This window comes from Hemibagrus wyckioides, linkage group LG13, assembly GCF_019097595.1.
Source record: "Hemibagrus wyckioides isolate EC202008001 linkage group LG13, SWU_Hwy_1.0, whole genome shotgun sequence".
NCBI lineage: Eukaryota > Metazoa > Chordata > Actinopteri > Siluriformes > Bagridae > Hemibagrus > Hemibagrus wyckioides.
In genome coordinates this window covers 21,941,059-21,967,298 of record NC_080722.1, presented here as the reverse complement: position 1 = coordinate 21,967,298, position 26,240 = coordinate 21,941,059, and the positions used below count along the sequence as shown (strand labels likewise).

At 37.4% G+C, this 26,240-nt stretch overlaps 1 protein-coding gene across 2 annotated transcripts in view; it reads left to right on the top strand.

Moving 5' to 3' along the window:
* The first annotated feature begins 3,203 nt into the window (after nucleotides 1-3,203).
* Nucleotides 3,204-26,240, top strand: part of LOC131364202 (double C2-like domain-containing protein alpha) — a 34,733-nt gene continuing 11,696 nt past the window's right edge. Inside the window, exons 1-7 of one of the 2 annotated variants that reach the window (XM_058407331.1) lie at nucleotides 3,204-3,550; nucleotides 10,655-10,967; nucleotides 11,475-11,554; nucleotides 15,627-15,701; nucleotides 18,220-18,329; nucleotides 23,846-23,972; nucleotides 25,134-25,193. In XM_058407331.1, coding sequence (XP_058263314.1) covers nucleotides 10,655-10,967; nucleotides 11,475-11,554; nucleotides 15,627-15,701; nucleotides 18,220-18,329; nucleotides 23,846-23,972; nucleotides 25,134-25,193 — 765 coding nt within the window. In that variant the 5' untranslated portion in view covers nucleotides 3,204-3,550. Of the gene's footprint in view, nucleotides 3,551-10,650; nucleotides 10,968-11,474; nucleotides 11,555-15,626; nucleotides 15,702-18,219; nucleotides 18,330-23,845; nucleotides 23,973-25,133; nucleotides 25,194-26,240 lie in introns of both variants that reach the window. The other variant, XM_058407330.1, reaches the window with a different exon arrangement.

Genomic DNA, 26,240 nt, shown 5'->3' with positions numbered 1-26,240 from the left:
ACCAGTGTTAATGTATTCATTGATAGAGACTTCAAAGCACTCTTGTATGTTACGCTGGATAACCGCATCTGCCAAATACCTGAAATGTAAATCAAATACTGTACTAAATATGTTTTATTGGGTGAGAAATACATAGACAAATTAGAAACAAAAGTGGACATGTACACAGTGCACGTCTTTTTCTGCAATGACAAGATGGATGATATTTGTAAATCAAGTCAGAACTTTTTTTTGTGTGTGTGTTCCTCTTTTCTCCACATCCATACGATTTGAGACAGAGGAAGAATGGATTTCCAGCTGATTAGGATCAACCGTCTGGAAAGCAAGGTCATGATGACAAAAAGATCAGATTCCAGACTGGAAAGCAGGAGTGTGGATGATGGAATCACCTGAACATTGCCTAGTGTATGGAGGGACAAGAAAGAAAATAAAAACAAAAGCTTGGGCAGCACTAAGTCCTGTTCTAATACTTGAATGATCTATCTACTGAGAACTTGTGAGTGCTTTCTCGATGACCTTCGACACTAAAAAAACCTTTCCTGTTGCTTTTATTTCATCACGGGACGCCGTTACCGACGCTCCACTTTGCACCTGCACAAACACTCGAAACACTGCAGTCATGATCAGGATGGGTTTACCCTGTCTCTCTCTGTTGCCTAGCAACTGGGCTGGTGGGGCCTATAGTGCAGAATGTTTATTATCGAGTTCCGTTTACGCTTTATTGGAAAATCTTCCTTGATAGCATTAAAGCTGGTAAGGATTTAGATTAGTGCTGTACATGCTGAATTATCAGTCAGTATTTAGAGAATCTTTTTTTTTTTTCACAGATCCTATATTTCCCAGTTGAATGTTCTCTAGCTCTCTAAGCAGCCTTATGCGTTGTTTAGAGACTTTCTGTAGATGCTTAAAAAGCTATTAAATATTTAAAAAAGAATGTTTTACCATTACAATATTATAACCATTAAATATGAAATGAGGTAGTTGGGGTTTTTTTTCCATTCTTATCAGGGATGAACTTTTTATAGCATTTCTTTTAGCATCGTGAGTGAAACAGGGATCGGTTCTGGCCTCTGTCTCTTTGCCCCTGCATATAAAATAAAAGTTCAGAATATAAAGATTTACATTTTTAACTGGTATGTTTCACTGCCCAGGGCTTGACTTTAGAGTGTAAAGCAACAGACCTCTAACATTGAGTGTATAAATGGAATATCGCATGTGTTACACGGAATTTCAATGTAAGATATACAGAGGGTAATGCAGCAAGGGTAAGATCCTTTCCAATGTGAGCTAATATCACCTTAATACTCCATATTATCATCAACAAACACCAGGCTCTGCTTTTAAAATCTTTTGTCATGCTAGAGCCTGAGCCTGTCATATGATGTCCAGTGCAGTCTACAAACATTGCTGATCACCTGGGTCAATTCACACCACACCAGACACACACTGCCGAGTATACAGTATGTTCTGTGTCTTTTGTGGCAGTCTATACAAGCCATTTATTCTGTAACATTACTAGGTTTTGATCTAGTTTCTGGTTTTCTTCTTTCTCTCTTGCCTGTGATACTCGATGCAGTTTGAACATCATCACAGCTCTGCCTTTGGATTAGGTTTTTGCTTGTGCTATACCTTTTGAATACAACCCAATGATTAATATGAAGTTATAATAGATTTTGTACCGATTTTTTTCATGCACTGATTTACATACACATGCATATTTACAAACGACTCAAATGCAGACAGAAAGTAATCACTGACACGGTGATGTTTTCTGTGAGGAGAGTTTATTGAATATTTCTGGAAGTAACAGTAACTTGCAAAGCTGAAACTTTTCTGATGTTTCTTCTAGACAGAGGAGTTTTTGCTTTAACAGTTCCTTAGCAACAGGACATGCTGTGTTTCTTTTGTTTATTAACTTTTGAGTGATGTAATGATTGTGTTGGTATAATGGTATATTGGGATTTTATGCAAATAGGGATTATCCACATTAAAATGCAGATGTTAAGGCAACCACGGTGCTTTGGAAATTAAAATCAAATCCCCTAGGGAGATGTTTACATGCGTAAATACAGACAGCATGCACACAAAACCATCTGATTTTATCTAATCCTGACCAATATATCATGACTGCCTAAAGACTGACCTTGACATTAGGCAACTTTCTTACCTGTCAATAAAATCAACGTTATGCTGATGTGGAGGAAGTGTGGACGTGTTAGACTTCACTCATCCTCTCATGGAGGAAACTAACAAGCTGATAATGACCGAAAAACAAAAACAAAAAACACCTTCAATTCATGACATCATAGCATATATTGTTCCTGATCTTTTCACCATTCAGTGATCATGGATTACGTGCATAAAACCTTTAAAATGGTTTTATCTTTTCTATTATTTATTAACAAATAAATAATATTTTTCTTCCCAAACTATCTTCGATTACGTCAAAAGTTACCTTTAATCTGAGCTTATTAAAATTAGATCTACCAAAATCACGTCTGTCCAAAATCACAGATTCCCTCTTAGTAGTTTTTTTATTAAGCTAATTTAGAGGCGGGGCTTCATTTGAGCACTGTTGTGAAATTTTTTCACATGCAAATTAATTCAGAATACACAAAACCTGACAAAAAAATTTTGTATAGTAACTTAAGAGCTTAGTTTAGCTAGCTATTAGGAATGACAGGAGTGGTCTAATTTGCATATTCTTGTATATCCATAGCTTTAGGGAAAAGGTGTATAAAGTTCCCTCAAAGTCATGTATTGGTCAGTAAAAAATGTATGACTTATTTGAAGATATATACGTACGAATTTTTTTTATCAGATTATTCAGCCAAGTGTTTATTATGCCATGAATTCTTCATATTGTTTCAGCCTTACTGCACTACAATGGCCCTTTGGCAGAAAAAAGGGAGTGAGTGGGCGTTAATGCTTGACACTCTAAGTGTGTGTGTGTGTGTGTGTGTGTGATAAGAAATAGGATGTGGGACGGTATCCCAAAAAAAAAACAAAAAAAAAACAACCAAAGCTGTTACCAGATGGCAAGAAATAGCACAGAGTCTGTCACTTAGACTGAGGTGCCATTATTGTAACTACAATTAGTGGCAACAGACAAAGAGAGAGAGAGAAAGAGAGAGAGAGTGAGAGAGAGAGATGAACCCAGCTCTGAGGCTCAGCACTTCACCATACCGCAGTGAAGTGAACAAGAGAGCGGAGAGGAATGAGAGAAAACCGGAGGGAGGAGGGGGAGGGAAAAAAAGAAAGAGGGAGATGGGAGATAGTCTCACATATACAACACAACACACCACCACACACACTCTTCAGGAATTTCTCTCCTCTCTCTCTCTCTCTCTCTCTCTCTCCGGTCTTTTGTTTCCCTCTGTCGTTTCCTTCAATGCACTTTTAATTTCCCTCGTTCATTTTCAACTGAACTACTGTTGCTCGTGCTGAAACTGGATGAAGGCTGAATAAGTGCATCCTCTCTCTTTCCTCTTTCCTCTGCCACCTGTGCATTGAAGTCTGTGGGATTTCTGAAGTTTTACACTTTAAGGAGGTAAGAACAAAGTGCTACCATCATGGTTATCGTGTTTTTATGTAATCTGTGCCATAAAAGTGTGAAATATGGATTTCATAATTACAGCTGCTCCTTAAAGCCTTAAAGAAATGTCACATGAACTTCACGTGTGATTTTGACATGACATTTATTTGTACATGTGAATATGCCACATGATTCATTTATTTTCATTTGCAATTTTGACAAATGATTCATTTATGTTCACTTACAATATTGGCACATGATTCATTTATTTTCATGAATGATTTTTGACACATGATTCATTTATTTTCAATTATAATTTTGACAAATGATTCATGTTCACTTACGATTTCAACGAGTCATTTATTTTCATGAATGATTTTAACATATGATTCATTTATGTTCATCTATAATTTTAACACGATTCATTTATTTTCATGAATGATTTTAACACATGATTCATTTATGTGTATGTATAATTTTAACATGATTCATTTATGTTCATGTATAATTTTAACACATGATTCATTTATTTTCATGAATGATTTTTGACACATGATTCATTTATTTTCAATTATAATTTTGACAAATGAATCATTTATGTTCACTTACGATTTCAACATGAGTCATTTATTTTCATGAATGATTTTAACACGATTCATTTATGTTCATGTATCATTTTAACACATGATTCATTTATTTTCATGAATGATTTTAACACGATTCATTTATGTTCATGTATCATTTTAACACGATTCATTTATTTTCATGAATGATTTTTGACACATGATTCAGTAATTTTCAATTCTAATTTTGACAAATGATTCATATATGTTCACTTACAATTTCAACACGAGTCATTTATTTTCATGAATGATTTTTGACACTTGATTTATTTATTTTAGCCGGTTCATATTTCTCATGTAGGACTTTTTAATGTTTACATGACATCATAGGGTGTTTATTTGAGCTCATATGTTCAATTCCAAGGCATAATGCTGCATATTATAACATGTTTCCTGTAAAGGAAACAGTATTATTCTTTAAATATGGATTAATTTCATTATTTATGTAGCAGTTCCTTGTTTTTCTTTCTTATTTCCTGCACTTTTCTTTCATCTCATGCTTAGTGTAGTGGTGTGGTCACTGCTGCATCTCTTCTGTCTGGAGTTTTTTCATCCTGTTCATCCCTCAGTTGAGCCTGGATTAATGCGCTTTTCACACTTTACACTAGAAAACCGCACAAACACACACACACATTTGGGCCATGCATATAATTAGACCTCATCACAAATAATCACAGGCTGTATATTCCTCCCCAACACACTCTTTCTGTGCTTATCTTAATCCAAGTTGTCGTAATGTTCTATAAATAAGGCCATGTTGTGACTGAGTAGTGACTGAGAATCTGTGTGTGTGTGTGTGTGTGTGTGTGAGAGAGAGAGAGAGAGAGAGAGAGAGAGAGAGAGAGCAATCATATTCATGAGTCCAAGAGCAGAATAAGTGGAAACAAACCTGATCAATCCTCATGGAAGCAGGAATCTGAAATGAAGGATATTATTAACCTAGCTGCAGGAGTTGGGACTCTACCACTCAAGCTGAATTCATAAAAGACTTCATACTGAATCTATAATTGGATCTCATGCAGTGAAACCACTTAAGAGCATCATGTGAAACAATTCCCTGAGATCAGTGAGCCATGACTATATCCTTAGCACAAAAAAAGGATGAAAATAATAGCTGCAATTAGTAAAGTGCAAAAATATAACAATAAAGGAATAGACAGCAGTGTGTGTTGCTGCTGCAGTAAATTACTGTGTAACAGGTTGGTCTGACATAAGCGGAGTTCCTCTGAACACCCCAAAGTGGATTATTTTCCTGTTCTAGCCACAATTTTTGTTAATTAAAGGACAGTTAGAGGTGTTACAATGCAACCTGTCATTTTCCCGAAACTCCTGAAGAAAAATTAAAGAAAAATTAAAGTTACAGCATGATGTGTTACCAAGCACTGATTGTGATTAGCTTGCTAGTAAACCCAGATGATAGCTTTGATTACACAAAAAACTGTGTGCTTACCTAATATTAGCTGTGGTGATGGTGACCCTGGTCGGCTAGTTAGTACCAGAAAAGTTAGCATAAATGTCAGGAAATAGCAAAAGATTGTTATCAGCAACTTATGAGTAAATTAAAGTTTCATTTTTGTTGACCAACAGCACATCAATAAGGGGGGAGCTAAATTTATTTATTATAAGTCATTAATAAACCTAGCGATGCTCCCACAATCTAAGAGGACAATCATTATAGTAATACTGATGTAATGATGAGGAATAATGGGTCGGAATTTCAGAAATATTGCCGTTTTTTTTTTAAAGAAAATTTGTGTCAGTGGTGTAGGTTAAACCAACATGTACATGTATATCTACACGATAGTTAATAATTACACACGCAGAGCTTTGACCTTGAATTTTCTCCTATGCAATTCCAGTTATTTTCAAAACGAAATGAATCTCATGAGTCGTGCAATACACACATGCTGACAGATTGTGTCTTGAGGAAAAAACAATGACGTGATCCAAACCTCTCTCTCTCTCTCTCTCTCTGTCACTGTCTGTCTCAGTCACTTCTAATTACACTCATCATTCCTGTTGTGTCACTTCCTCCTCAGATCTGTTCTTCTTCCTACAACCGCTAGCATCCCTTAAATCTCCCCCCTCATTCACTAGCATGTGGTCTGATCTCAGATCTGTGGTTTAGTGCATTTCTCTGACAATATCGGGAACAATGCTGTAATTATTCCACGGTTGCACATAACTTGTGATGTAACATAGTGCTGTTTTAATCCCACTCCCACACACTCTATATCACAAAAATCTAATTAACTAATTGTTTCTGTTAGTAAGAACATGAATATTTTTAATTAAAACTGTGCTGTGTGGTTTCTGTTACGGTAAAACGCCAGTTAATGAACAAGCTAATTGGGAAACATGAGCTGATAAAAGAGTAGAAGTGAAGAGCACCAGGCAGAACATTAGTAATGTGAGGTGGGGTTGGGGGGGTTGGCAGGAGGGAAAGCTTCCAAGGGGTCAGTTAATGTCAAAAAGTTCAAAACAACTGAGGGGAAAAAAGAAGACTCCTCTTTTGGTGTATTTTTGAGTGATACTTTGTAATCTGTGGCATTTCTATGCAGAATATGTAAAGGTTGTTGAGTCAGGGTTTCTTTTCATTGTCTGTGAGCAAGCTTTCTCTACCATGCAGCTTGATGGTGTTTGCTTTCACCCTGTTACTGATTTCTCTTACTGCTGAAGAGTGAATCTGTTTTACTGCCACATGCCTGAGGGAGTCGTTCAATACTGTAAAAAGCAGCGGAACTGATGAACGGTTACTGTATGACTGCTGAAATGAGTTCGATATTCTCTAAGGTTAATCAAATAGCACGAAGAAGTGCTTTATTATGGCGACACACCGGCTCTCCCTGCTGAACGTCTGGATTTTTGAGGATACTCTGGAGTCACATCAGGCTACAGTCCATGAGTTTCTCTAGCAAACTTAGTCAAAGCACACTTCATTAACATGCTGAATAACTGTGGCCCTTTTTTGTCATTTGAGATGATTAGCTGTTGAAAAAAAAACCCATGGTGATGAGTGAGCGATTGCTGGGAAACAATGTTGATCAATAATTAATTGTTTAGGGAAATTATGGTGATCAGTGATTAGTTGTTTAGGGAAATGATGGTGATCAGTGATTAGTTGTTTAGGGAATTGATGGTGACCAGAGATTAGTTGTTTAGGGAAATGATGGTGATCAGTGATTAGTTGTTTAGGGAATTGATGGTGACCAGAGATTAGTTGTTTAGGGAAATGATGGTGATCAGTGATTAGTTGTTTAGGGAATTGATGGTGACCAGAGATTAGTTGTTTAGGGAAATGATGGTGATCAGTGATTAGTTGCTAGGGAAATGATGGTGATCAGAGATTAGTTGTTTAGGGAAATGATGGTGATCAGTGATTAGTTGTTTAGGGAAATGATGGTGATCAGTGATTAGTTGCTAGGGAAATTATGGTGATCAGAGATTAGTTGTTTAGGGAAATGATGGTGATCAGTGATTAGTTGTTTAGGGAAATGATGGTGATCAGAGATTAGTTGTTTAGGGAAACGATGGTGATCAGTGATTAGTTGTTTAGGGAAATGATGGTGATCAGTGATTAGTTGCTAGGGAAATTATGGTGATCAGTGATTAGTTGTTAGGGAAAATATGGTGATCAGTGATTAGTTGTTCAGGAAACAATGTTGATCAGTGTTTAGTTGTTAGGGAAATGATAGTGATCAGTGTTTAGTTGTTAGGGAAATGATGGTGATTAGTGATTAGTTGTTAGGGAAATGATGGTGACCAGTGATTGGTTGCTAGGGAAATGATGGTGATTAGTGATTAGTTGTTAGGGAAATGATGGTGATCAGTGATTAGTTGTTAGGGAAATTAAGGTGATCAGTGATTAGCTACTATGGAAATGATGGTGATTAGTTGTTAGGGAAATTAAGGTGATCAGTAAATAGTTTCTATGGATATGATGGGGATCAGTGATTAGTTGTTCAGGAAACAATGTTGATCAGTGATTAGTTGTAAGGGAAATGATGGTGATCAGTGATTAGATGTTAGGGAAATGATGGTGATCAGTGATTTGTTGCTAGGGAAATTATGTTGATCAGGGATTAGTTAAGACAGGTGATCTGTGAATGGTTTTTGGAAATCAATGTTGTCAATATTGACAGTGATTAGTTGTAGTAGTGATATTGGTGATGATCTGTTAAGAAAATTGTGATGAGTAATTGTCAGGAAACAATTTGATCAGTGATTAGTTGTTGAACAATTGATACGATAATGACAATTTGATCTGTGATTGGTTGTTGGAAAACATTGTTGATCCTTGGTTGTTAAAAAAATGGTGATCAGTGATTAGTTGTTAAGAAAATGCCAGTAATTTGTGATTAGCTATTAAGAAAACAGTGGTGATGGGTGATTGTTAGGAAACAGTATTGGTCAGTGATTAGTTGTTAAAAAACGGTAGTGATTTGTGATAAGTTTCTAAGAAAAACTATGGTGATCAGTGATTGGTTTTTGGGACACAGTGGTGATCAGGGATTGGTTGTTGGGCACCATTGTTGGTTAGTGAATTGTAATCAGTGATTTGTTCACTGTGCATTTGTGAAATTGAGTGACCATGCCACAGTCGAAGTTAATGACCATAAAACTGTTAAGAAGGTTAAGATTCCACACCTACAAATGCACCACACCAAGGGTAATTTGGGGCAAATATCCCCTGAGCTCACTGGGCTTTCATTCTATACACAAACTATACACTATACATGGAATTATCATGCCAAAATCACTTCCATGAAATCGTCCTTATAATCAGTCATATCACTCTCCTGAAGCTTCCTGGCGCTGGAGTTCTCATTCCTCTGGCATGTCTCTTAATTATAGGACACTGCATGCTCAGAATCATTTTCATTTCACTCAAGCTCCTCAGTACCATCTGTTAGCACAGCAAACCAGCTCAGGTTGAAATATGTTTTTACAATGAGCTTTATGTCTGCATCAACATACAAGAAAATCCTTCTTTTTCTCTGCATCTCAGCTATCAGACTGTGTACAATCTTTTTTTTTCTATCCATCTTGCTTTCCTCACCACCGAAACATACTATTATTTAAAAAATATATTTTTGTGTTTCCCTGCTGTATTATTTTATAATGAATGGAGTAGTTTTCATTTAGTGAATCCTGAAAATATTGAATTTGGATTGGTTTATGTTAGTCTTGTCTTCCTGTGCTCTTTTCCCCAGTCAAAACTTTGACAATGATTCTTGACTTTCCCAAAATAAGTGCCCCCTGAGTTCCCTGCCTTCACTCACCACATGTTTCAACAGTGAAGTAATTTCAGAGATGTGGGTTTTGACAAGTCATCAGTGTAGGCAGTTTTCCAATACATATATATATATATATATATATATATATATATATATATATATATATATATATATATATATATATATATATATATATATATATATATATAAATTATCCATAGTAACACAATAAGGTGTTAGCAAGATTGGATGGAGAAAATGGGAAATATCTGTAAAAGAAAGTTATTAATATTTCGTTTTCTTGCAAAGAGGTTTAAATGATGCATTACATCGCAATATGCAAATACTTTAGGCAGGTTTAGAAACCACAGTTTTTGCACTGTTATGCATAATAAAAATGTGAATTGATTATATGTGGATATGAAGCCAGTCTGTTTTTTCCCCAGTTCTGATGACAAATGACAGTTATGGTTTAGCATATTGTGCACATTAAGCAGGACTAACAGGTTTACATTTCTGTAACTTGCTCTCAGGGGCAATATTAATAACATTTTATACCTTTGCAGAGCTTCTCTAGAGGCTTTTATTACTCAAAGCCACCTGTTCCTGTGCTTTACATTCAGGTTTCTCTGGCAAATTACAATATAATAGGCAGACCTGCACAAAAAAAAAAAAAAACATTTAGATGTGAAATTCAGTTTGATTTAATTGGCCTCCTTAACACTGTCCTGCACATATCCCAGGCCTTTATTCACAATGGCCTAGCTGACACTCCTTTCAGGACACTTAACTGTATTTTTCTTTACTCCTATACCTACATATGATATATAATCGCAATATCAAGTGTGGCACAAAAGAATATTGGTTCCCGTGATTTCTTCCTCTTGTGGTCTCAGCAAACCTCTGGCTTGCTCATTAGGGATCAAAAGATTTATCTGAATTTCTTTAAACATAAAATGTGTGTTTTGAAATAGAAAGCAAACAGATTCCCTGAACCATGTGTGTGATTCAAAACCGTCTCTTGTTCTTTTGCTCTGTTTTTTTTCTCATTTTGCAAACCTTAATTTGCTTTACAGAAACCCTGCTTGTTTACAAATAAAATCCAATTAGGAAAGATAATCTATTTTCATCAGAAAAAGTTAATGGTCAATAGAACCTTTAATAGCATGTTGTTGGCCAGTTTCATTGATCACTCACTTACTCACTTTATTCATTATATATACACTAAAATCTAATACCCTTCTGTATTTGCTAGCTAGATGACTGTGCAGAAGGGAAAGCGGATGACCATCTCCATTCAGGAGCACATGGCGATTAACGTCTGCCCTGGCCCCATTAGGCCCATCAGGCAAATCTCTGCCTACTTTCCCCGCCTGTCCCCTACATCCTCTGTCTGTGATTCGCTGTCACCAAACCAGGCAGGGTTTCCGTCTACTGCACAGTTGACTGGAGCATCAGGGGGACTTCTGTCCCCACTGTCTCCAGGGACAGCAGCAAGTGGAGGAACACTGTCTATGATGAACAGCATGGAAACATCTGTAGAGATTGACAGCTGTGACAGTGATGACAACAGTGAGTCTGATATACAGCATTACATTTTGCATAATTTGATTTTTTTCTTTAAAGGGAGACTTGCCCAGCTGGGCATGGATGCTTAGTAAGTCATGGCACATGCCATGGAAGGAAAGACTAATTGCACTGCACACCATCAAAAATTCTCATTCATAAGTGATTTAGTTTTGATACAGCAAAGTTTATAAATTATTTGTGTCATTATTTGATCCTCTGTAAAGAAATTAGTTAATTCTATTTGATAAATGCTCCCTTTCCCCCAAATTTACACATTTTCCAGGTATCCTATGGCACATGGTATATCACTTTCTATACTGTTTATAAAGAATATAAAATGCTTTTAGTATAAATACCTTAGCTATTATATCACAGCTTAAAGTCCCTCCTTTCAGAAAGTTGCCACCAGTGGTTTTAAATGCAACTATTGGTTTTAAACAAGGTCATAAAGTATGTGGTATGCCAGTGTTAAATCTGTTCGTGACTGAATTCTCTATATTTGTGTTGCAGCTTCTTTAGGCACTCTGGAGTTTGACCTGCTCTATGAATCATCCACAAGTTCCCTTCACTGCACCGTCCTCCGAGCTAAGGTAAGCATTTCCCCTGCTCCCAGGCCCTGGAAATAAACTATTTTTGTAATATTTGTAATGCTTACATCATTCTGTAATCTGAGCTGTCTGGACATAGATGACTGTGGTTGGATTGATTTGAATTGGGGACTAAAGTAAATGGTTATTTAAGAATCTTCACCTGGATTGTGGTGAGGCTGGGTTTTTACACCACCTTGAGCAATACTAAACTTGGGGCTTAACCCCAATTTTTTATTTGCAATTTATAATGTTTCTAGATCCATAAGCCCAGATAAAATGGGAGGGCTGTGTCAGTGGGCATTCAGTGTAAAACCGTGCTGAATCAATTATGTGGACCATTGATCCGCTGTCATGACCCCTAACAGGAGCAGCCAAAAGACAACAACAACAATAATAATGGATCTGAATCCATGCTCAAACAGTGTACATAAGAATATACTTCTGGATCTGGAATCTGTGTTTGTTCCAATAATCTCTTCAGTCAGTCTACAATCAGTGCTTGTCAATACTGTAGGTCACCTGGATTTGTGGTAAATTTGGATCCAGTCTGGATCACCCACCCAGCCTTTAGTCAGCCTGGTTCTATAGACACTGAAAAAATGGTTTAAAATAGTGTTCCAATGGGAAAGCCTCTAATGATTCTATGCTAAAAAAACTTACTAACTGAGGGTTTCCAATTTTGGACCATTAACAATTTGAAGACACCTTAAAGAACTCTTGAAGGTTTTTTTTTCTAAGAGTGTTGTCCATGTGGGACAATTGTTTACTTGGATCCTGTAGAACCAGGTGTGTGTGTTACCCCATGTGTAGCACTTTATTTAATCACACTTCCGGTGTCACCCAGATGATGATGAGGTTCCCTGTGGTGAAACCATTTCAGCAGGGAGTAATTGGAACACACATTAAAGTGACTGCCCTAGTACTAAGTACTGGAGTGTGAGAACACCTATTTCACACTCATCTTTTTAATAAGTGCTTCTTGCTAACAACCTGGACTTCTGCTGATAACAAGGGAAGGAGTCAGAGAGCCCATTCCTCCTTTGGTCATTCCCAGGCAGCTGATATATACTTGAAAAAATCCACTGGATTGTCAGTAGAGGCCATCTTGGCAAGCATCAGGTGTGGGATGGTGGCTGTGGAATGGTGCTGGGCTGCTGTAGCTTCTGGACTGCCTATGGGTCGTGACAAAGGGCTTAGAGTTCATTGTGCAGGTCAAAGAGTGCTTGGGTTTGGGTTATGTTTGCAGGCTCACAAGGGACTTGTTGTTGACTATGGAGGCTTCGCAGTGCCATCTGAGTCCTCCATAATCCCAGATTTCAGCAACACTGTAGAACCCAGTGTATATATATATTTGGGGAGGAAGATTCAGGATGCAGAGAGAATTTCAGCAGAGTTTTGGGCTTGCTGTTATTTTCCCAACACTTTTCAGCACACTTTCAAAAACACAACATTAACAATCCAAATGAAAAAGGGCTGTCACTAGCTCGTGGATTTTGTGCTGTTTAAGTTTAAGCTCTATGTTTGTGTATATGTATGTGTTGCAAACTTTGCCAGCTAAAATGGTCCCTTGCTATGGTTATAGCATTTACTGAAAGAGTAAAGAAACCCTCATAATGTAAGTGGACTTATGGTATTAAGACTTAGAATTAGGTTGGAATTATTATGCATTGCCTGCAAGTTCAGCCGCTTTTCAATTCACAGCAGACATTTGAACATGCCCTAGGGTCAATAATGAATTTGGGTCTATGTGCCACCCGAATTCATAATTAATTTGGGTCTATAGTCCACAACAAATGGGGGTCTATAGTCCCTGAAATCCATAATGAATTTAAGTCTATAGTCCATGTGGATGAACAAAATACAACAACAGAATTGTTGCTGACCTGAATGTCTACATTCTTTTAATTTTAATATTTATAGTCTGACTTTGGGAGCCAAACCAATCAGCAGGATCCCCCAAACACTTTAGTTGTATCCCAACTCACACAACAAAGGAACAGTGCAAAATCTAGACCATCCTGAGGGCCCTGAGGACTGGTCTAAATACCATCGCCCTATATTGTTTGTAGAGATCTCTCGCTATGTAATTTGCTCATAGTAAACTGTTTAAATGTTGAAAATTGACATGTGGTTAGATTAGACCATGGTTGGAGCCTAACTCTGTAGGGATATATTAGCAGTGTGGTCTATGAAGAGTCAAAAATATCATGATCTCATTTACCGCCAAGTGCTTTTCCTCTTTAGACTTTTCAGTTCATACCTCAGTATAAATGATTTACTTCCAGACATATTCTGTTTTGGCAAAACCAACCCTTTGGAGGACAGAAATGCTTTATTCAGAAATTCAGGTTACATGGTCAAGGGTTTGAAGGTATTCTTATTTTCTTATTCCATCAGTCTTAAAAGGGGCTGATAATAAGAGCAAGAAATATATAAGAAATATCTCTATTCATGCCACAACACCAACATTTAATTCTAACTAGAAAGGATTTCACAATATGGAAGGTTATGTAAATCAGTCTAAGATTAATGGACAGTGACAAGGCAGATTTACCTGATGAATGTGACCTATTAAATTCAAATTGACAGCTCTGAAGTTTTTGTTCCAGTATGCTTATCAGTCAAGATATCTTTCTGCAAATCCTTGTCACCGGTAAGTACCGTGTCCTTTGATCAAAATGGGGAAGGAATACAAAATAGCAACAATCTGACACCATCACAGCACAATAAAAAAGACTTATGAAGTACTTTAAGCATAAGCACAGTGCCACTGAAGTTGGACAGCGAAGACGCTAATAGATATGGATGAACTTTGCCTCCATGATAAAATTAATGCTCTCCATGAAGGCAGACGGGCAAGTTTAGGAGATGTGTTTATACCGCAATTGAATTTGAATTCAGAAGGTGTTGGTTAATATTCTTTTATGAAAGCTCTAACATTAATGTTATGCATTTGTATGATGGATGCTCCAATAAACACATTTTGTTTTAAAAATCACGAGATTCTCACTCACATGCATTGCATTGCATTACTCTCATTAACATGACACACTGCATTTTTTTGCTTCAAGAAAAATAAGAGAGGCTTGTGATCAGATGTAGTTACTATATTTTCAGTGATGGAAGTAAACCATTTGTCTCAAAGACATTCCAGAACATAACGTAACTGTAAATGGACAAAAAATTATGATGTGTCCTTTGTTAATAAATTAGGAATGTAATTAATAGCAAATTGATGTAGAAAAGGAATAAAACATGGTTATTATACCAGGACAACACCACACACAGTGTACTTGTTTATGCATTGCTCTCCTCTGCAACTGGGAAAATGATTCGATTTTAGTCCCCAGACGCTAGCCTGCTCTGAGGCTTTGCATGGTTTCACTTGCCTTCCTGTCATTTCTAATTCATGAGAAATACTTTCTTAATAAGAGTTTCCCATTTCTCTCATGGAAAATCTCTCACTCCCACAGTTTCATTACTGGTCTCAGAAACAATTTTAACAGTTGTCATGTAAAACAATCCTAGGTGAAGATAATAGGTCTCTGCCTCCACAAAAAATATGTAATATGGGTACACTTGAAATTCAGGTGTCATTTTTTTCTTTAAATCATTTTCCAGAACATTCTTTCCATGATTAAACACATGACAGCTTCTTCTCTGCAGACTGCCTTAACATTAAAGTCAATAGTACAGCCAATCAATTATCATTTAAACCCGGTTTTGATAAAACATTAAAACAGACATCCTATTGTTTCAGACCAGTCGCTCACAGCTCAGATCTCAGATCATAGACTTTACCATGAAAACTCTCAAATCTGACAACAATTTCTAATGCATGATAGAATGCATTCATGAAACATACTGACATATGACTCAGCTTTTTAAGGTTAATGTGTGTATGAATTCAGATGAGGAGAAAATATGCAAAAATGTAATTACGTATGCACCAAGACATCGCTAAAGTTTCCTGGACATTCCTGCGTGACAAATTTCCAGTGTTTTCTTAGCACTCATGATGGACCAGCTATATCATTCTCTTTCTTCATCTCTATGTCTGTATGTGTTCCAGGGTTTGAAGCCTATGGACTTCAACGGTTTAGCTGACCCTTACGTGAAGCTCCACCTGCTCCCTGGTGCCTGCAAGGTCTGCTCTTCTTTCATTTTTCCTGTCCTCTGCTGATAAACTGTTGCCTGGGATAATCTGTAGCTGTTATTTACATCACACTTCCACAAATCTCCTCAGGATAAAGAGAGACAGTAACAGAGAGATATTTGCTCTCCTGGTTCACTACAGCCTCAAGCGATGATCCTTTATAATAGATATAATATCTAGCTTTCTCAAAAACCTCTGAAAATGCCTGCAAATAGCCCAAGGAATTTAGATATTGGAAAAGAAAGACACATTCTTCTTCATTTTCTCATCCTTCGTGTGTGCCTGTGTGGGGTCACAGTGGTGTACATGCATTTCTGATGAACAAACATTTTACACGCCTTTATTCCATCTCCTAATCTTTAAAATTAAATGGAAATTATTTATTAGAATTAAATCTGATTATTTGCTAGAAAACAAGATCTTGAAAACCATGAATTATTTATAAACTAACCTAGTTTGGAGAAACTTTGACTGTGACAACCCTGTCGTTAACTGACCTATGGCTCAGTGGCTTCTCCCCCGAGCATGGGGCAGCATGATTTCTATGGAGCTGAATTAGGCAGTGAACACGCTTCATAACAATTGCGCAACGTCTATGAGGGTAAGTAAATTAATGAAATATCAGCTTATGTATGTTAAATAGCTTTTTTTAATGTTAAAAGTGGTCATTAGTATTTCATTGTAATTTAAAACATACAGCAGATATACTATATGGTGGGGCTCTGCCTGACCTGCCCCTATAGACAAAGCAGTACATACTGCAGTATGTTCAGTTGTTAGCCTTTTACTTTAACTCTAACAACAGTGTCAACGTAATTCATCTCTGAGTTGCATATTGAACACAATCGTCTCACTGTATATAGCCATATTACCTTGACTAAATGACCTCTAATAACCTTGATAAGACATGTGCAGTGTTTGTTCACCATGCCTCCTAATGAGGACTCTGGTTTCATCTGGCTGGTCACATGAGGGCTTCATCCCACCCACACAGCCTATTTTTGGGCATGTGAGCGCACATTATGGGGGAATAGACCACTTCCTGTTCTCCAAACTCCAAGCCAAATGATGAAGCATGCCGGTGTTTTTGAATCAGTGTACCCACTGCTCTGATGGGCACAAATCCTAAAGCTTATGCTGCGTCTCACATATACACAGCTTAATTTGCTGGACCTGGTGGTGTTTTTGCTTCACATGGTGTGAGAGTGAAGAGGAACACACTGGTTTTTGGCATCTGTGTCATAATCTTTTCAGAGCTTATAATAATAAATTGGTTTAAAAGGCCGTTGTTTTGAATTCGGCTCATTTTATATCACAAGTGACTGCAGAGTAAAACCTCTACAATCGGCCATCTGTTACTCTTGTCATTTTAATTAAGGAATTAATCACTGTGACTGTTGCTGTTAGAGTAAAATACTAGGTGGTGTGATGAAGCTTTTTCCAGTCTGAAGCTGAATATTTTCAGCACATTCAGACAGGAAACAGTAAAAATAATTTTGCCTCAGAGTTTATTACTGTTTTTAGTATAATTTAAAGGTAGGGCAATAGTAACAAGAACAAGACCAGGCTTGGCAGTGGATGCATCCTTTTCCAAACTGTTTAGACTTAAATTTAATGTCCTCAACTCAAGCTGGTTCCATTTATCACTTTCATTATAGCAGTTATATGATGAGTTGTTTCATTACCAGTCTCTCTCTTGAAAGCACTGAGACAAAAGAAGCAGCATATTAACAAGAAAACAAAAAAGTGTCTAAAAAACTTCTCTGTCCTGAAGACAGATGTCTGAAAAAATTTCTTCAAATCAGTTTTGACACTGTTTCAATCAGTGACACTGGAGGTGCCTTCCATAAAATAATAATAATAAAAAAAATAAACCATATCAATGATTCAACACTTTTTTCTTTGTCAAATAACATTTAAAAGAGATCCGTCTTAGAATATGTAGGGCATCCACCAAACAAATCCCTGTGAATGAGCTGTTACTATGGAAACAATAAGGTATCCGATGAACTACTGTTAGGGCTGCTGTTATAGAAAATTAATCACCACCTTCTGACCAGCGCTGAATCCAGAATTCAATATAACTGCTATATCTGTTTCCCCCAATTCACCAATTTATTGACTATGGACTCTTTTGAGGAGAATTGAGAAGCAAGCTAGTGTGAGGTTATGTCAAGCTGGTCATTGTGTTGGATTGTCCATGACAAGAAGAATAATCACAGCGTGGTACTTTTCTTTTCTACAGAAATTGGCGTCGCTGGCTAAGGTGACTTAGCAGGATAATGCATGGTGTCTGTTGTACTCTACAATTAATGTGTTTTTCGACTGATTAGAGTGAGCCACTTTCTCTGCTAATGATCTTCTGAAACCCAGAAGAACTGTGCCTTTTTACTGGATTAAAATAATACATTTTATTGAGTAACGATTTCAAATTATAGTGTTTCTACAGCTAATCCTATTGGAGATTGTGGTGTTAATTCTACACATTTGTCAATGTTTATCCATTCAGGCAAACAAGCTGAAGACTAAGATTGTGAAGAACACCCTGAACCCAGTGTGGAATGAGACGCTTACCTACTGTGGTATCACAGAGGAGGACATGTACAGGAAAACACTCAGGTAGCGTAAATATAACCCTCTATATGTCCATCATTCGAGTTTCTTTTCCCTTCGCTGTGGTTCACTGATGATTATCACATTGGTCCCTATCTCATGCCGCTTGGGCTGTCACTCTGAAAAACCTCATTACTGATACCAGTGATGGGCTCGAGGGAAAAACAGGCCTTGTGTCTGGTATACTGGTGTTGGACGATTCCTTAAATAGATGCATCCCTTATGTTGGCCATTGGACTTATGGTTCTCCAACACTGGTTCAGTATCTGCTTCAGGTCCTGATGGAACAAGGTGTGATTCTAAAGCAGATAAGGAACCTGGACTCACTCTCCATGAGGTGAATAGCATACATCTCAGTAGCTGAAGCTGCTGGCTAAAAAGCAGGAGGTTGTGAGCCCTTAAACAATACCTTTAGCCCTCAATGTGCTGTTGTGCATGTAATGCCAAGCTTAAAAACTTTGCTAAATGAATGAACATCATGCTGAATTCATGAAACATCTGAGCTGGCTTGTAATTTACTAGTAGTATCTGAAGTAGGGTCATTGCCAAATATGGCAATATGTCACATATATTTGTTTCTTATATGTCCTTTCTATATATCTTGACATTTGTTCCTCTTTTTTTTGTTTTGATTGAAGGCACTGTGTATTATACAGATAATTTCTTCTTTATAGAAATAAATGATAAAAATAACCAAAACAAATGCTAAAAATGGGTTTAAAGCCTATACTTGCCAAAACTTCTGTCCCCTTTGTTCAATAAGTAATAACCGCCGTCCACCACTACTACGGCATTGACCCCAGCATACTCTTCAAAACATTTTTATTATACCAATAGAATGTCAGAACTTTGTCGAAAAACCCCACTGACCTCTGAATGTCAACTCTGATGACAAACCACCAGGCCTGTTCATTCTAGCTCTGCTCCCATGCACCCACATAAGCTTCCAAAAATCTGGACATGCTGACATGATGACCTTGTGTTGGTTTCAAGATGACCAGATCAAACACTTGCTAAAAAAAAAGTGTGTGACCTTCATCAAAACTTGGAAGCACAGTATGGCATCCTAATCCTCACTCATGTTCAGATGTTGATCAAAGCCACTGCAACAGATTGACTGGTGACAATCTATCATATTTTTGGATGACTATTGGATTCTGAACACAGGACATGTTATCTTTTTTTGAACACTAGCTGGAAGGGCTATGTACTTCCCTGGAATTTACTTCCAGAAGTCCAGAGATAAAGATCATTTGTTTCTTTTCTTTCATGTTAGATTTTGTAGAGCCACACACATACTATAAAAACGTTAATGCTGCAATAATCAAACCTATTGGACCAATCAGAATCCAGACCTTACGATATATGTGATGGCAACAGTTCTAGTGTTAAATGCCATATCATCCTGTATCAAGGGAGCTATATCAAGCCTTCAAAGACCCTTCCTCTTTCTGCTTCACTCATCTTTCTCGCATACTGTCTCTCTCACTCTTTCTCTCTCTCTCGCTCTCTCTCTCTCGCACGTGCTCTCTCTCTCTCTGTGTCTCTTGTCCAACTATACTGACAGATTGAGGTCACAGTTACTTCTGAGGGGCATTATATTTTACTGACCCTCTGTGTGTGTGTGTGTGTGTGTGTGTTTGTGTCAGACAGCTTGAGGCAGGTCAGAATATTCACCTCTGTACAAACTGACAGGAAAAGCAAACACTAAACGAAGACATCACACTGTATCTGTGTTAGAGATTTTATTTCAGGAGAAATAGGTAGACTCGGTGTGACTTGGCTTCTGGGGATTGTCTTGGGGTGTTCTATGTGTATGAGAGTGGTTTAGAACTAAAAGAATATATATTCAAGCAAAAATAAATGACCCCCATAAAGTTCTTAGCGATTTAGCCAAGGCATATATATATACATATATATATATATATATATATATATATATATATATATATATATATATCTTGTGCTTATATAGTTAAACATATTCAGAGATAGAGATCAGATTCAGAGATCATTAAGCACATGATCACATTGATTTTGTCACTGATGATTATACAAATTACCTCATTAAAGGTGGCTAGATTCTTCTCGAGTCCAAAATTAGGTTTTTAATAGGACCTAAACCACTGCCTTTAACCACAAACAATGATCTTTACATAGAAAAAAAGAAAGATATTTAAAATATACTGTTATATGAATGAAAAGATGGCAAGTGAAATAAATCTAGTATATCACTACTTCATATAGTAGTAACATCCACCCTAATTACCCAGCAGCTTCTAAAATAGCACTTCATCCAGCAAGTTCAAGTTTCTTCTCATGCTCATGATGAGAGCATACACTTCCACAAAACGTAGCTAAAGTAAGCAAGGGAAATAATAGAAAACTGTAAACAATGTATGCAATCATAGTAGGAGATTTAGCAGATTTAATACTTATCAACATGATATAGCTAGTAAAATATAGTGGAATGTTCTTACATTACCAGGACAGTCAAGGTCTGTTATCAGTTCTATCCATCAGAGTCCAGTGTAAATGTATATGATAAATGATCTAATTCTGATCTAAATATATTTATATATTATAACAGTTAATATATATAATAACAGGTAATTTATTTATTTATTTAATTTATGTATATATATATATATATATATATATATATATATATATATATATATATACAGTATTTATATATATATACAGTATGTATATATATATACACTATTCAGAGTTCCTTTCACTGGAACTAAGGGGCCAAGCCCAGCTCCTGAAAAACAACCCCACACCATAATCCCCTCTCCACCAAACTTTACACTTGGCACAATGCAGTCATACAAGTAGCGTTCTCCTGGCAACCGCCAAACCCAGACTCGTCCATCAGATTGCCAGATGGAGAAGCGTGATTCGTCACTCCAGAGAACGCGTCTCCACTGCTCTAGAGTCCAGTGGTGGCGTGCTTTACACCACTGCATCCGACGCTTTGCATTGCACTTGGTGATGTATGGCTTGGATGCAGCTGCTCGGCCATGGAAACCCACTCCATGAAGCTCTCTGTGCACTGTTCTTGAGCTAATCTGAAGGCCACATGAAGTTTGGAGGTCTGTAGCGATTGACTCTGCAGAAAGTTGGCGACCTCTTCGCACTATGCGCCTCAGCATCCGCTGACCCCGCTCCGTCAGTTTACGTGGCCTACCACTTCGTGGCTGAGTTGCTGTCGTTCCCAAACACTTCCACGTTCTTATAATACAGCTGACAGTTGACTGTGGAATATTTAGGAGCGAGGAAATTTCACGACTGGATTTGTTGCACAGGTGGCATCCTATCACAGTTCCACGCTGGAATTCACTGAGCTCCTGAGAGCGACCCATTCTTTCACAAATGTTTGTAAAAACAGTCTGCATGCCTAGGTGCTTGATTTTATACACCTGTGGCCATGGAAGTGATTGGAACACCTGATTCTGATTATTTGGATGGGTGAGCGAATACTTTTGGCAATATAGTGAATATATATATATATAAAACAGTTAATTTATTTATTTAATTTATATATATATATATATATATATATATATATATATATAACAGTTAATTGTACACACAAATTAACGAAGCCTCAAGATACTAACCTGAGGTTTTGACAGGGTGTGTGGATGATGTATTCTATTTTATTACGATTTTAATTCAGTTTGTCAGATTAATAAAAAAATTGACAATTATGTGAAAAATAAGCTGATAAAGTGCTCATGAATCACGCTCACTCCTCACTCCTCAAGTTTAAAGACGGGTTTAAATATGAAAACTCAGCAAATCTTCCCTGATTCCACTGTTAATATGAAGTAAATTCAGTACTGATATAATAATCAGTATTGACAAGTGTCACAGACCTGAAGAAAATGGTAGAAAATGATACAGATGAATTCCTAACTCCCCTTGACAGTTCACTACTTTTCTACACTTTTTTTTTAAATGCTTTTACCAGACGATCAAAAGTTCTGCATGTCTGAGAAAATCACATCAGAAGGATCTACTCAGCATACAAATAGCTACCTTCACACCCGCCTTTTCATCTTGAAAATAACACCTCGGCAGGAGAGCGATCGCTTACTTTCATGTAAAAGTTGAAGGATTTTGCTTGCTCTTATCCTCACCACCTTTTCAACTCACTTGCTTCCTCATAATGAGCCTCTCTCTCTTTCTCTCTTACTCTGTGAAACCATGTTCTCATGTTCCCCAGGAATGACAGGATGATGCACAGCAAATTACTGCCCAGCGTTTGAACTACCATTGCTTTTGCGTGACCAGAGAGTTCCGGAAAGCTGGTGACAGGACCCAATTTTGCAAAAGACAAAGAGAGAGAGAGAGAGAGAGAGAGAATAAAAACGAAAGAATCAAGGAGGCAGTCTGCACAAAGAGGATCATTAGTCAGCATCCAGAAACCCTTAGAAGATCTATACTTTTACTGTAATGCCACCGCCTGGACTCTCTTTTCTCTCCACTATATCCCTCTTGTGCTTATTCAGCCTTTTTCTAATGTATTCTGATGATAGCTTTCATATATTTCTTTAGAATTCTAAAGAGCTTTACTTTCTGTCTGAAGTGATTAATTCCACATCTGTTTCACTTCATGTAGTGGACTAAAGTGGATAAAAAACGACAACTACAGTGTGTTGTATCTGTGTATTGTTGTTTCTTTGATTTAGTTCAGTCAGGGAAAGAAAGGCATATCCTTTTTAAGAATAAATGCGGCCTTCACAGGTGAAACCCAAGAAACACCTGTCAGTCGTGTGTCCCAATATTTTTGATCACCTGATGGTGAGATTTAAACAATAGGTGTCATGTTCTAAGTTGTTCAACACATCTGGATGTAAATATCAGGTTGGTAAAATTCTGATCCCATGTTCATCTTTCCATCTTAAACCCAAAAACCTGTTGTTGTTCCAACACTTTCGGAGGCGACTGTACATATAACTTGTACTCAGTTGGGGAAAAAATGGTATCGATACATCCTACACTTGAAGGGCAACCTTACTGCATTTTAATAAAAAACCATTGCCTCCCATGCCCCCTGTGATTCTCCCTGCAGGCAAGCTCTGCCATAGCACTGGAATAGTAAAAGCATAATGTTTTCATTTTAATCACGTTCCTACTAGCCCTGAGGTTTGGGCATTAATGACAAGGAAAAGCTGTTGTTTTCTTACTGAGCCAAATTATTTTCATTTGTGTCACACAATGAGTCATTACTGCAACCTTGTTCAGTCTTGATGAGTCTGTGCCTGAAGCTTCAGTTTCCAAAATGCAGTGAATAATAGCTTTTGTCTGTTTAGCTTATTAATCTCACTTAAATACTGAATCGAGAGTGTTTGCTTGCTTAGTTGCTCTCTCAGGCAGCAGAGCATGCTCGTGAAACCGTAATGAAAGGATTTGCTTTTGTACTGTCTGCTATGTTTACGGACAGTGTTTATGTGATCCTATACGACTGCTTGTGTCTTACATTCTCTCTGTCTCTCTCTGTCTTACAGAGTGTCTGTGTGTGATGAGGACAAGCTGACGCATAACGAGTTCATCGGCGAGTCGCGTGTGGCCCTGCGGCGAGTGAAGCCTGATCAACCCAAGCACTTCAATGTCTGCTTGGAACACCCACCTCCTGTGAGTGTGTGTGTGTGTGTGTGGAGATTTGCAATGCCCAGTAGCCTCAACATATGAATTATTCACTCATTTACCAAATGATAAAAGCAGTGCAGGCAGAGAGATTGAAGAACTTTGCTACTAGTAACACAAACTGCACATTTTTTCTCCATTAAATTTCACTTATTTTATTATTAACAGTATTTTAGAGTCACATATACTATTAGAAATAAAGGTTCTATGGAGATCTCTGCAACATATAGGTTTCTTTTAAGAAAAACTTGGGGAAAAAGCGCTTTGATTATGGAGGCTGAAGCATTCTTCAGATTGCCCTTTTTGGGAAAACCCATAAAGGTTCTATGTAGAACTGCTAACTATTTTTTTTAAAAAAAGTTTGCAGGAAACATTTTTCAATGAGAGTGGAGCAGTTTACCATTCAAAGAACTCTTGAGGAAACCTCTTTTAAGTGGAGAAGATTTATCAATTGAAAGAACCCCAGAGAAACCATTTTTTCTAAAAGGATAGAACTTTTCACCATCCAAAGAACCATTACCTAGCTGAAGAATCTTTAGAAATCCAATCTCAAGAAGACTTGAGCCACCTTTGTGGAATGCTTCTTTGTGTAAAACAATTAGCTGTTCAACCTTTTCAGGAATCCTATTTTAGAGTTTAGAACCATTTAACCATCCCAGGAACCTCTAAGGAACCTTTAAGGAATGCTTTTTCTTAAGTGTGTAGAATCATTTCACACTCAGAACCAATAACCATTCCAAGAACCACACAGGATTCAAATTGTCTAGAAGTCTAGAACTATTATTAATCCCCAAAACCCTTTAGTAACCTTTGAGGAACGGTTTCTGCTAAAACTATTAACCATTCAAAAGCCTTTTAGTAATCCAATGTTCTAAGAGTCTAGACCTATTAACCATCACAGGAACCCGTGAGGAACCTTTATGGAATGCTTTTTTCTTAAGAGTCTGGAATTATTCCACAATCAGAAGAATCGTTGAGTAACCCTTGAGTAACAATACCATTAACCCTTAAGGAACCTTTGAGGAAGGCTTTTTCTGTCTTAAGGACTGCCTAGGAGTCTATAATATCCAAAGAGCCCTTGCAGAACCTCTTTTTTCATTAAATCTGGACTTATTGCTTTTCAGAAAGTTAGTTATCTCTCTTTCTCAGCTGGCGTCTCCTACTGCCATGACCACAGCACTACGAGGGATCTCATGCTATCTCCGGGAGGTAAATATTCATTCTAATTCACTACGTTTGGTTCTGTATTCCATTAAGAATTCATTGAGCTTAGGTGTCCAAACCGCATTAGTATGTGTGTTGCCCATGTTCATTCAATAGGATTGTTTAAGAACTCCTTATTGAAAGAAGATATGATTAAGTATTTGTATCAAAACATCCCTAATAGTTAGAGGAATTTGTGTGAGGAACATCTTACATAATGTACAAAGAGATGAGGAAGATGCTGATGAGGAACTGGGAAAATGTGTGTCTTTACATTGCACTTTTCCTGAATGTGCATGGATACCACAAAAAGATCTCTGAGCTCAGTGTTCCATCACATGTGAAACCGAGAGCACATGTGCATCCTAAAATATCTTGCCACTGGAAGGCTATAAATACCCACATCTGTATGTATGTAAGTGCTGCCTGTAGTCATGAGTGACTCATTCTCCACTGCTCTCTTGTTTTTGTCTCTCTTATTTCATTCGTTTCCTCCTCCTCTCTTCATGCTCCCTCGTTCTTCTGTCCCCTGCATCTGCCTGCCATCCGTCTTTGTCTGCTCTGGCCCTGTGACAGCGTGTCGCTAATAAGCTACATAACCAGCTTGTTAGAGAATGACGTGGACTTGGATTTGAGTGCAAATAAACAATGTGTTTAGTAACATTGGGTGCTGATGTGGTGGGTATGGGAGGGGGAGTGACTACAGCACATCAAGCAGCTGATAGAAAACATTGAACAGACATTCTCTGAAATGATCTAGAATTGTCCATGTACTAGTATTCTTCACCAAACACCAACATTCCCCAACAAACACCACTGTTCTCCAAACACTATTCCATCAAATGTTCTTCATCGAACACCAGCATTAACCATCACCACTAAATTAACACCACAGTTCTCCACCAAACATTCACCAAAAAACACCATAGTTCACCATCAAACACCAGCATTCACCATTTAACACCACCATTCACCATCAAACACCAGAATTAACCATTAAACACCACCATTAACTATCAAACACCACCATTCACCATCAAACACCACCGTTCT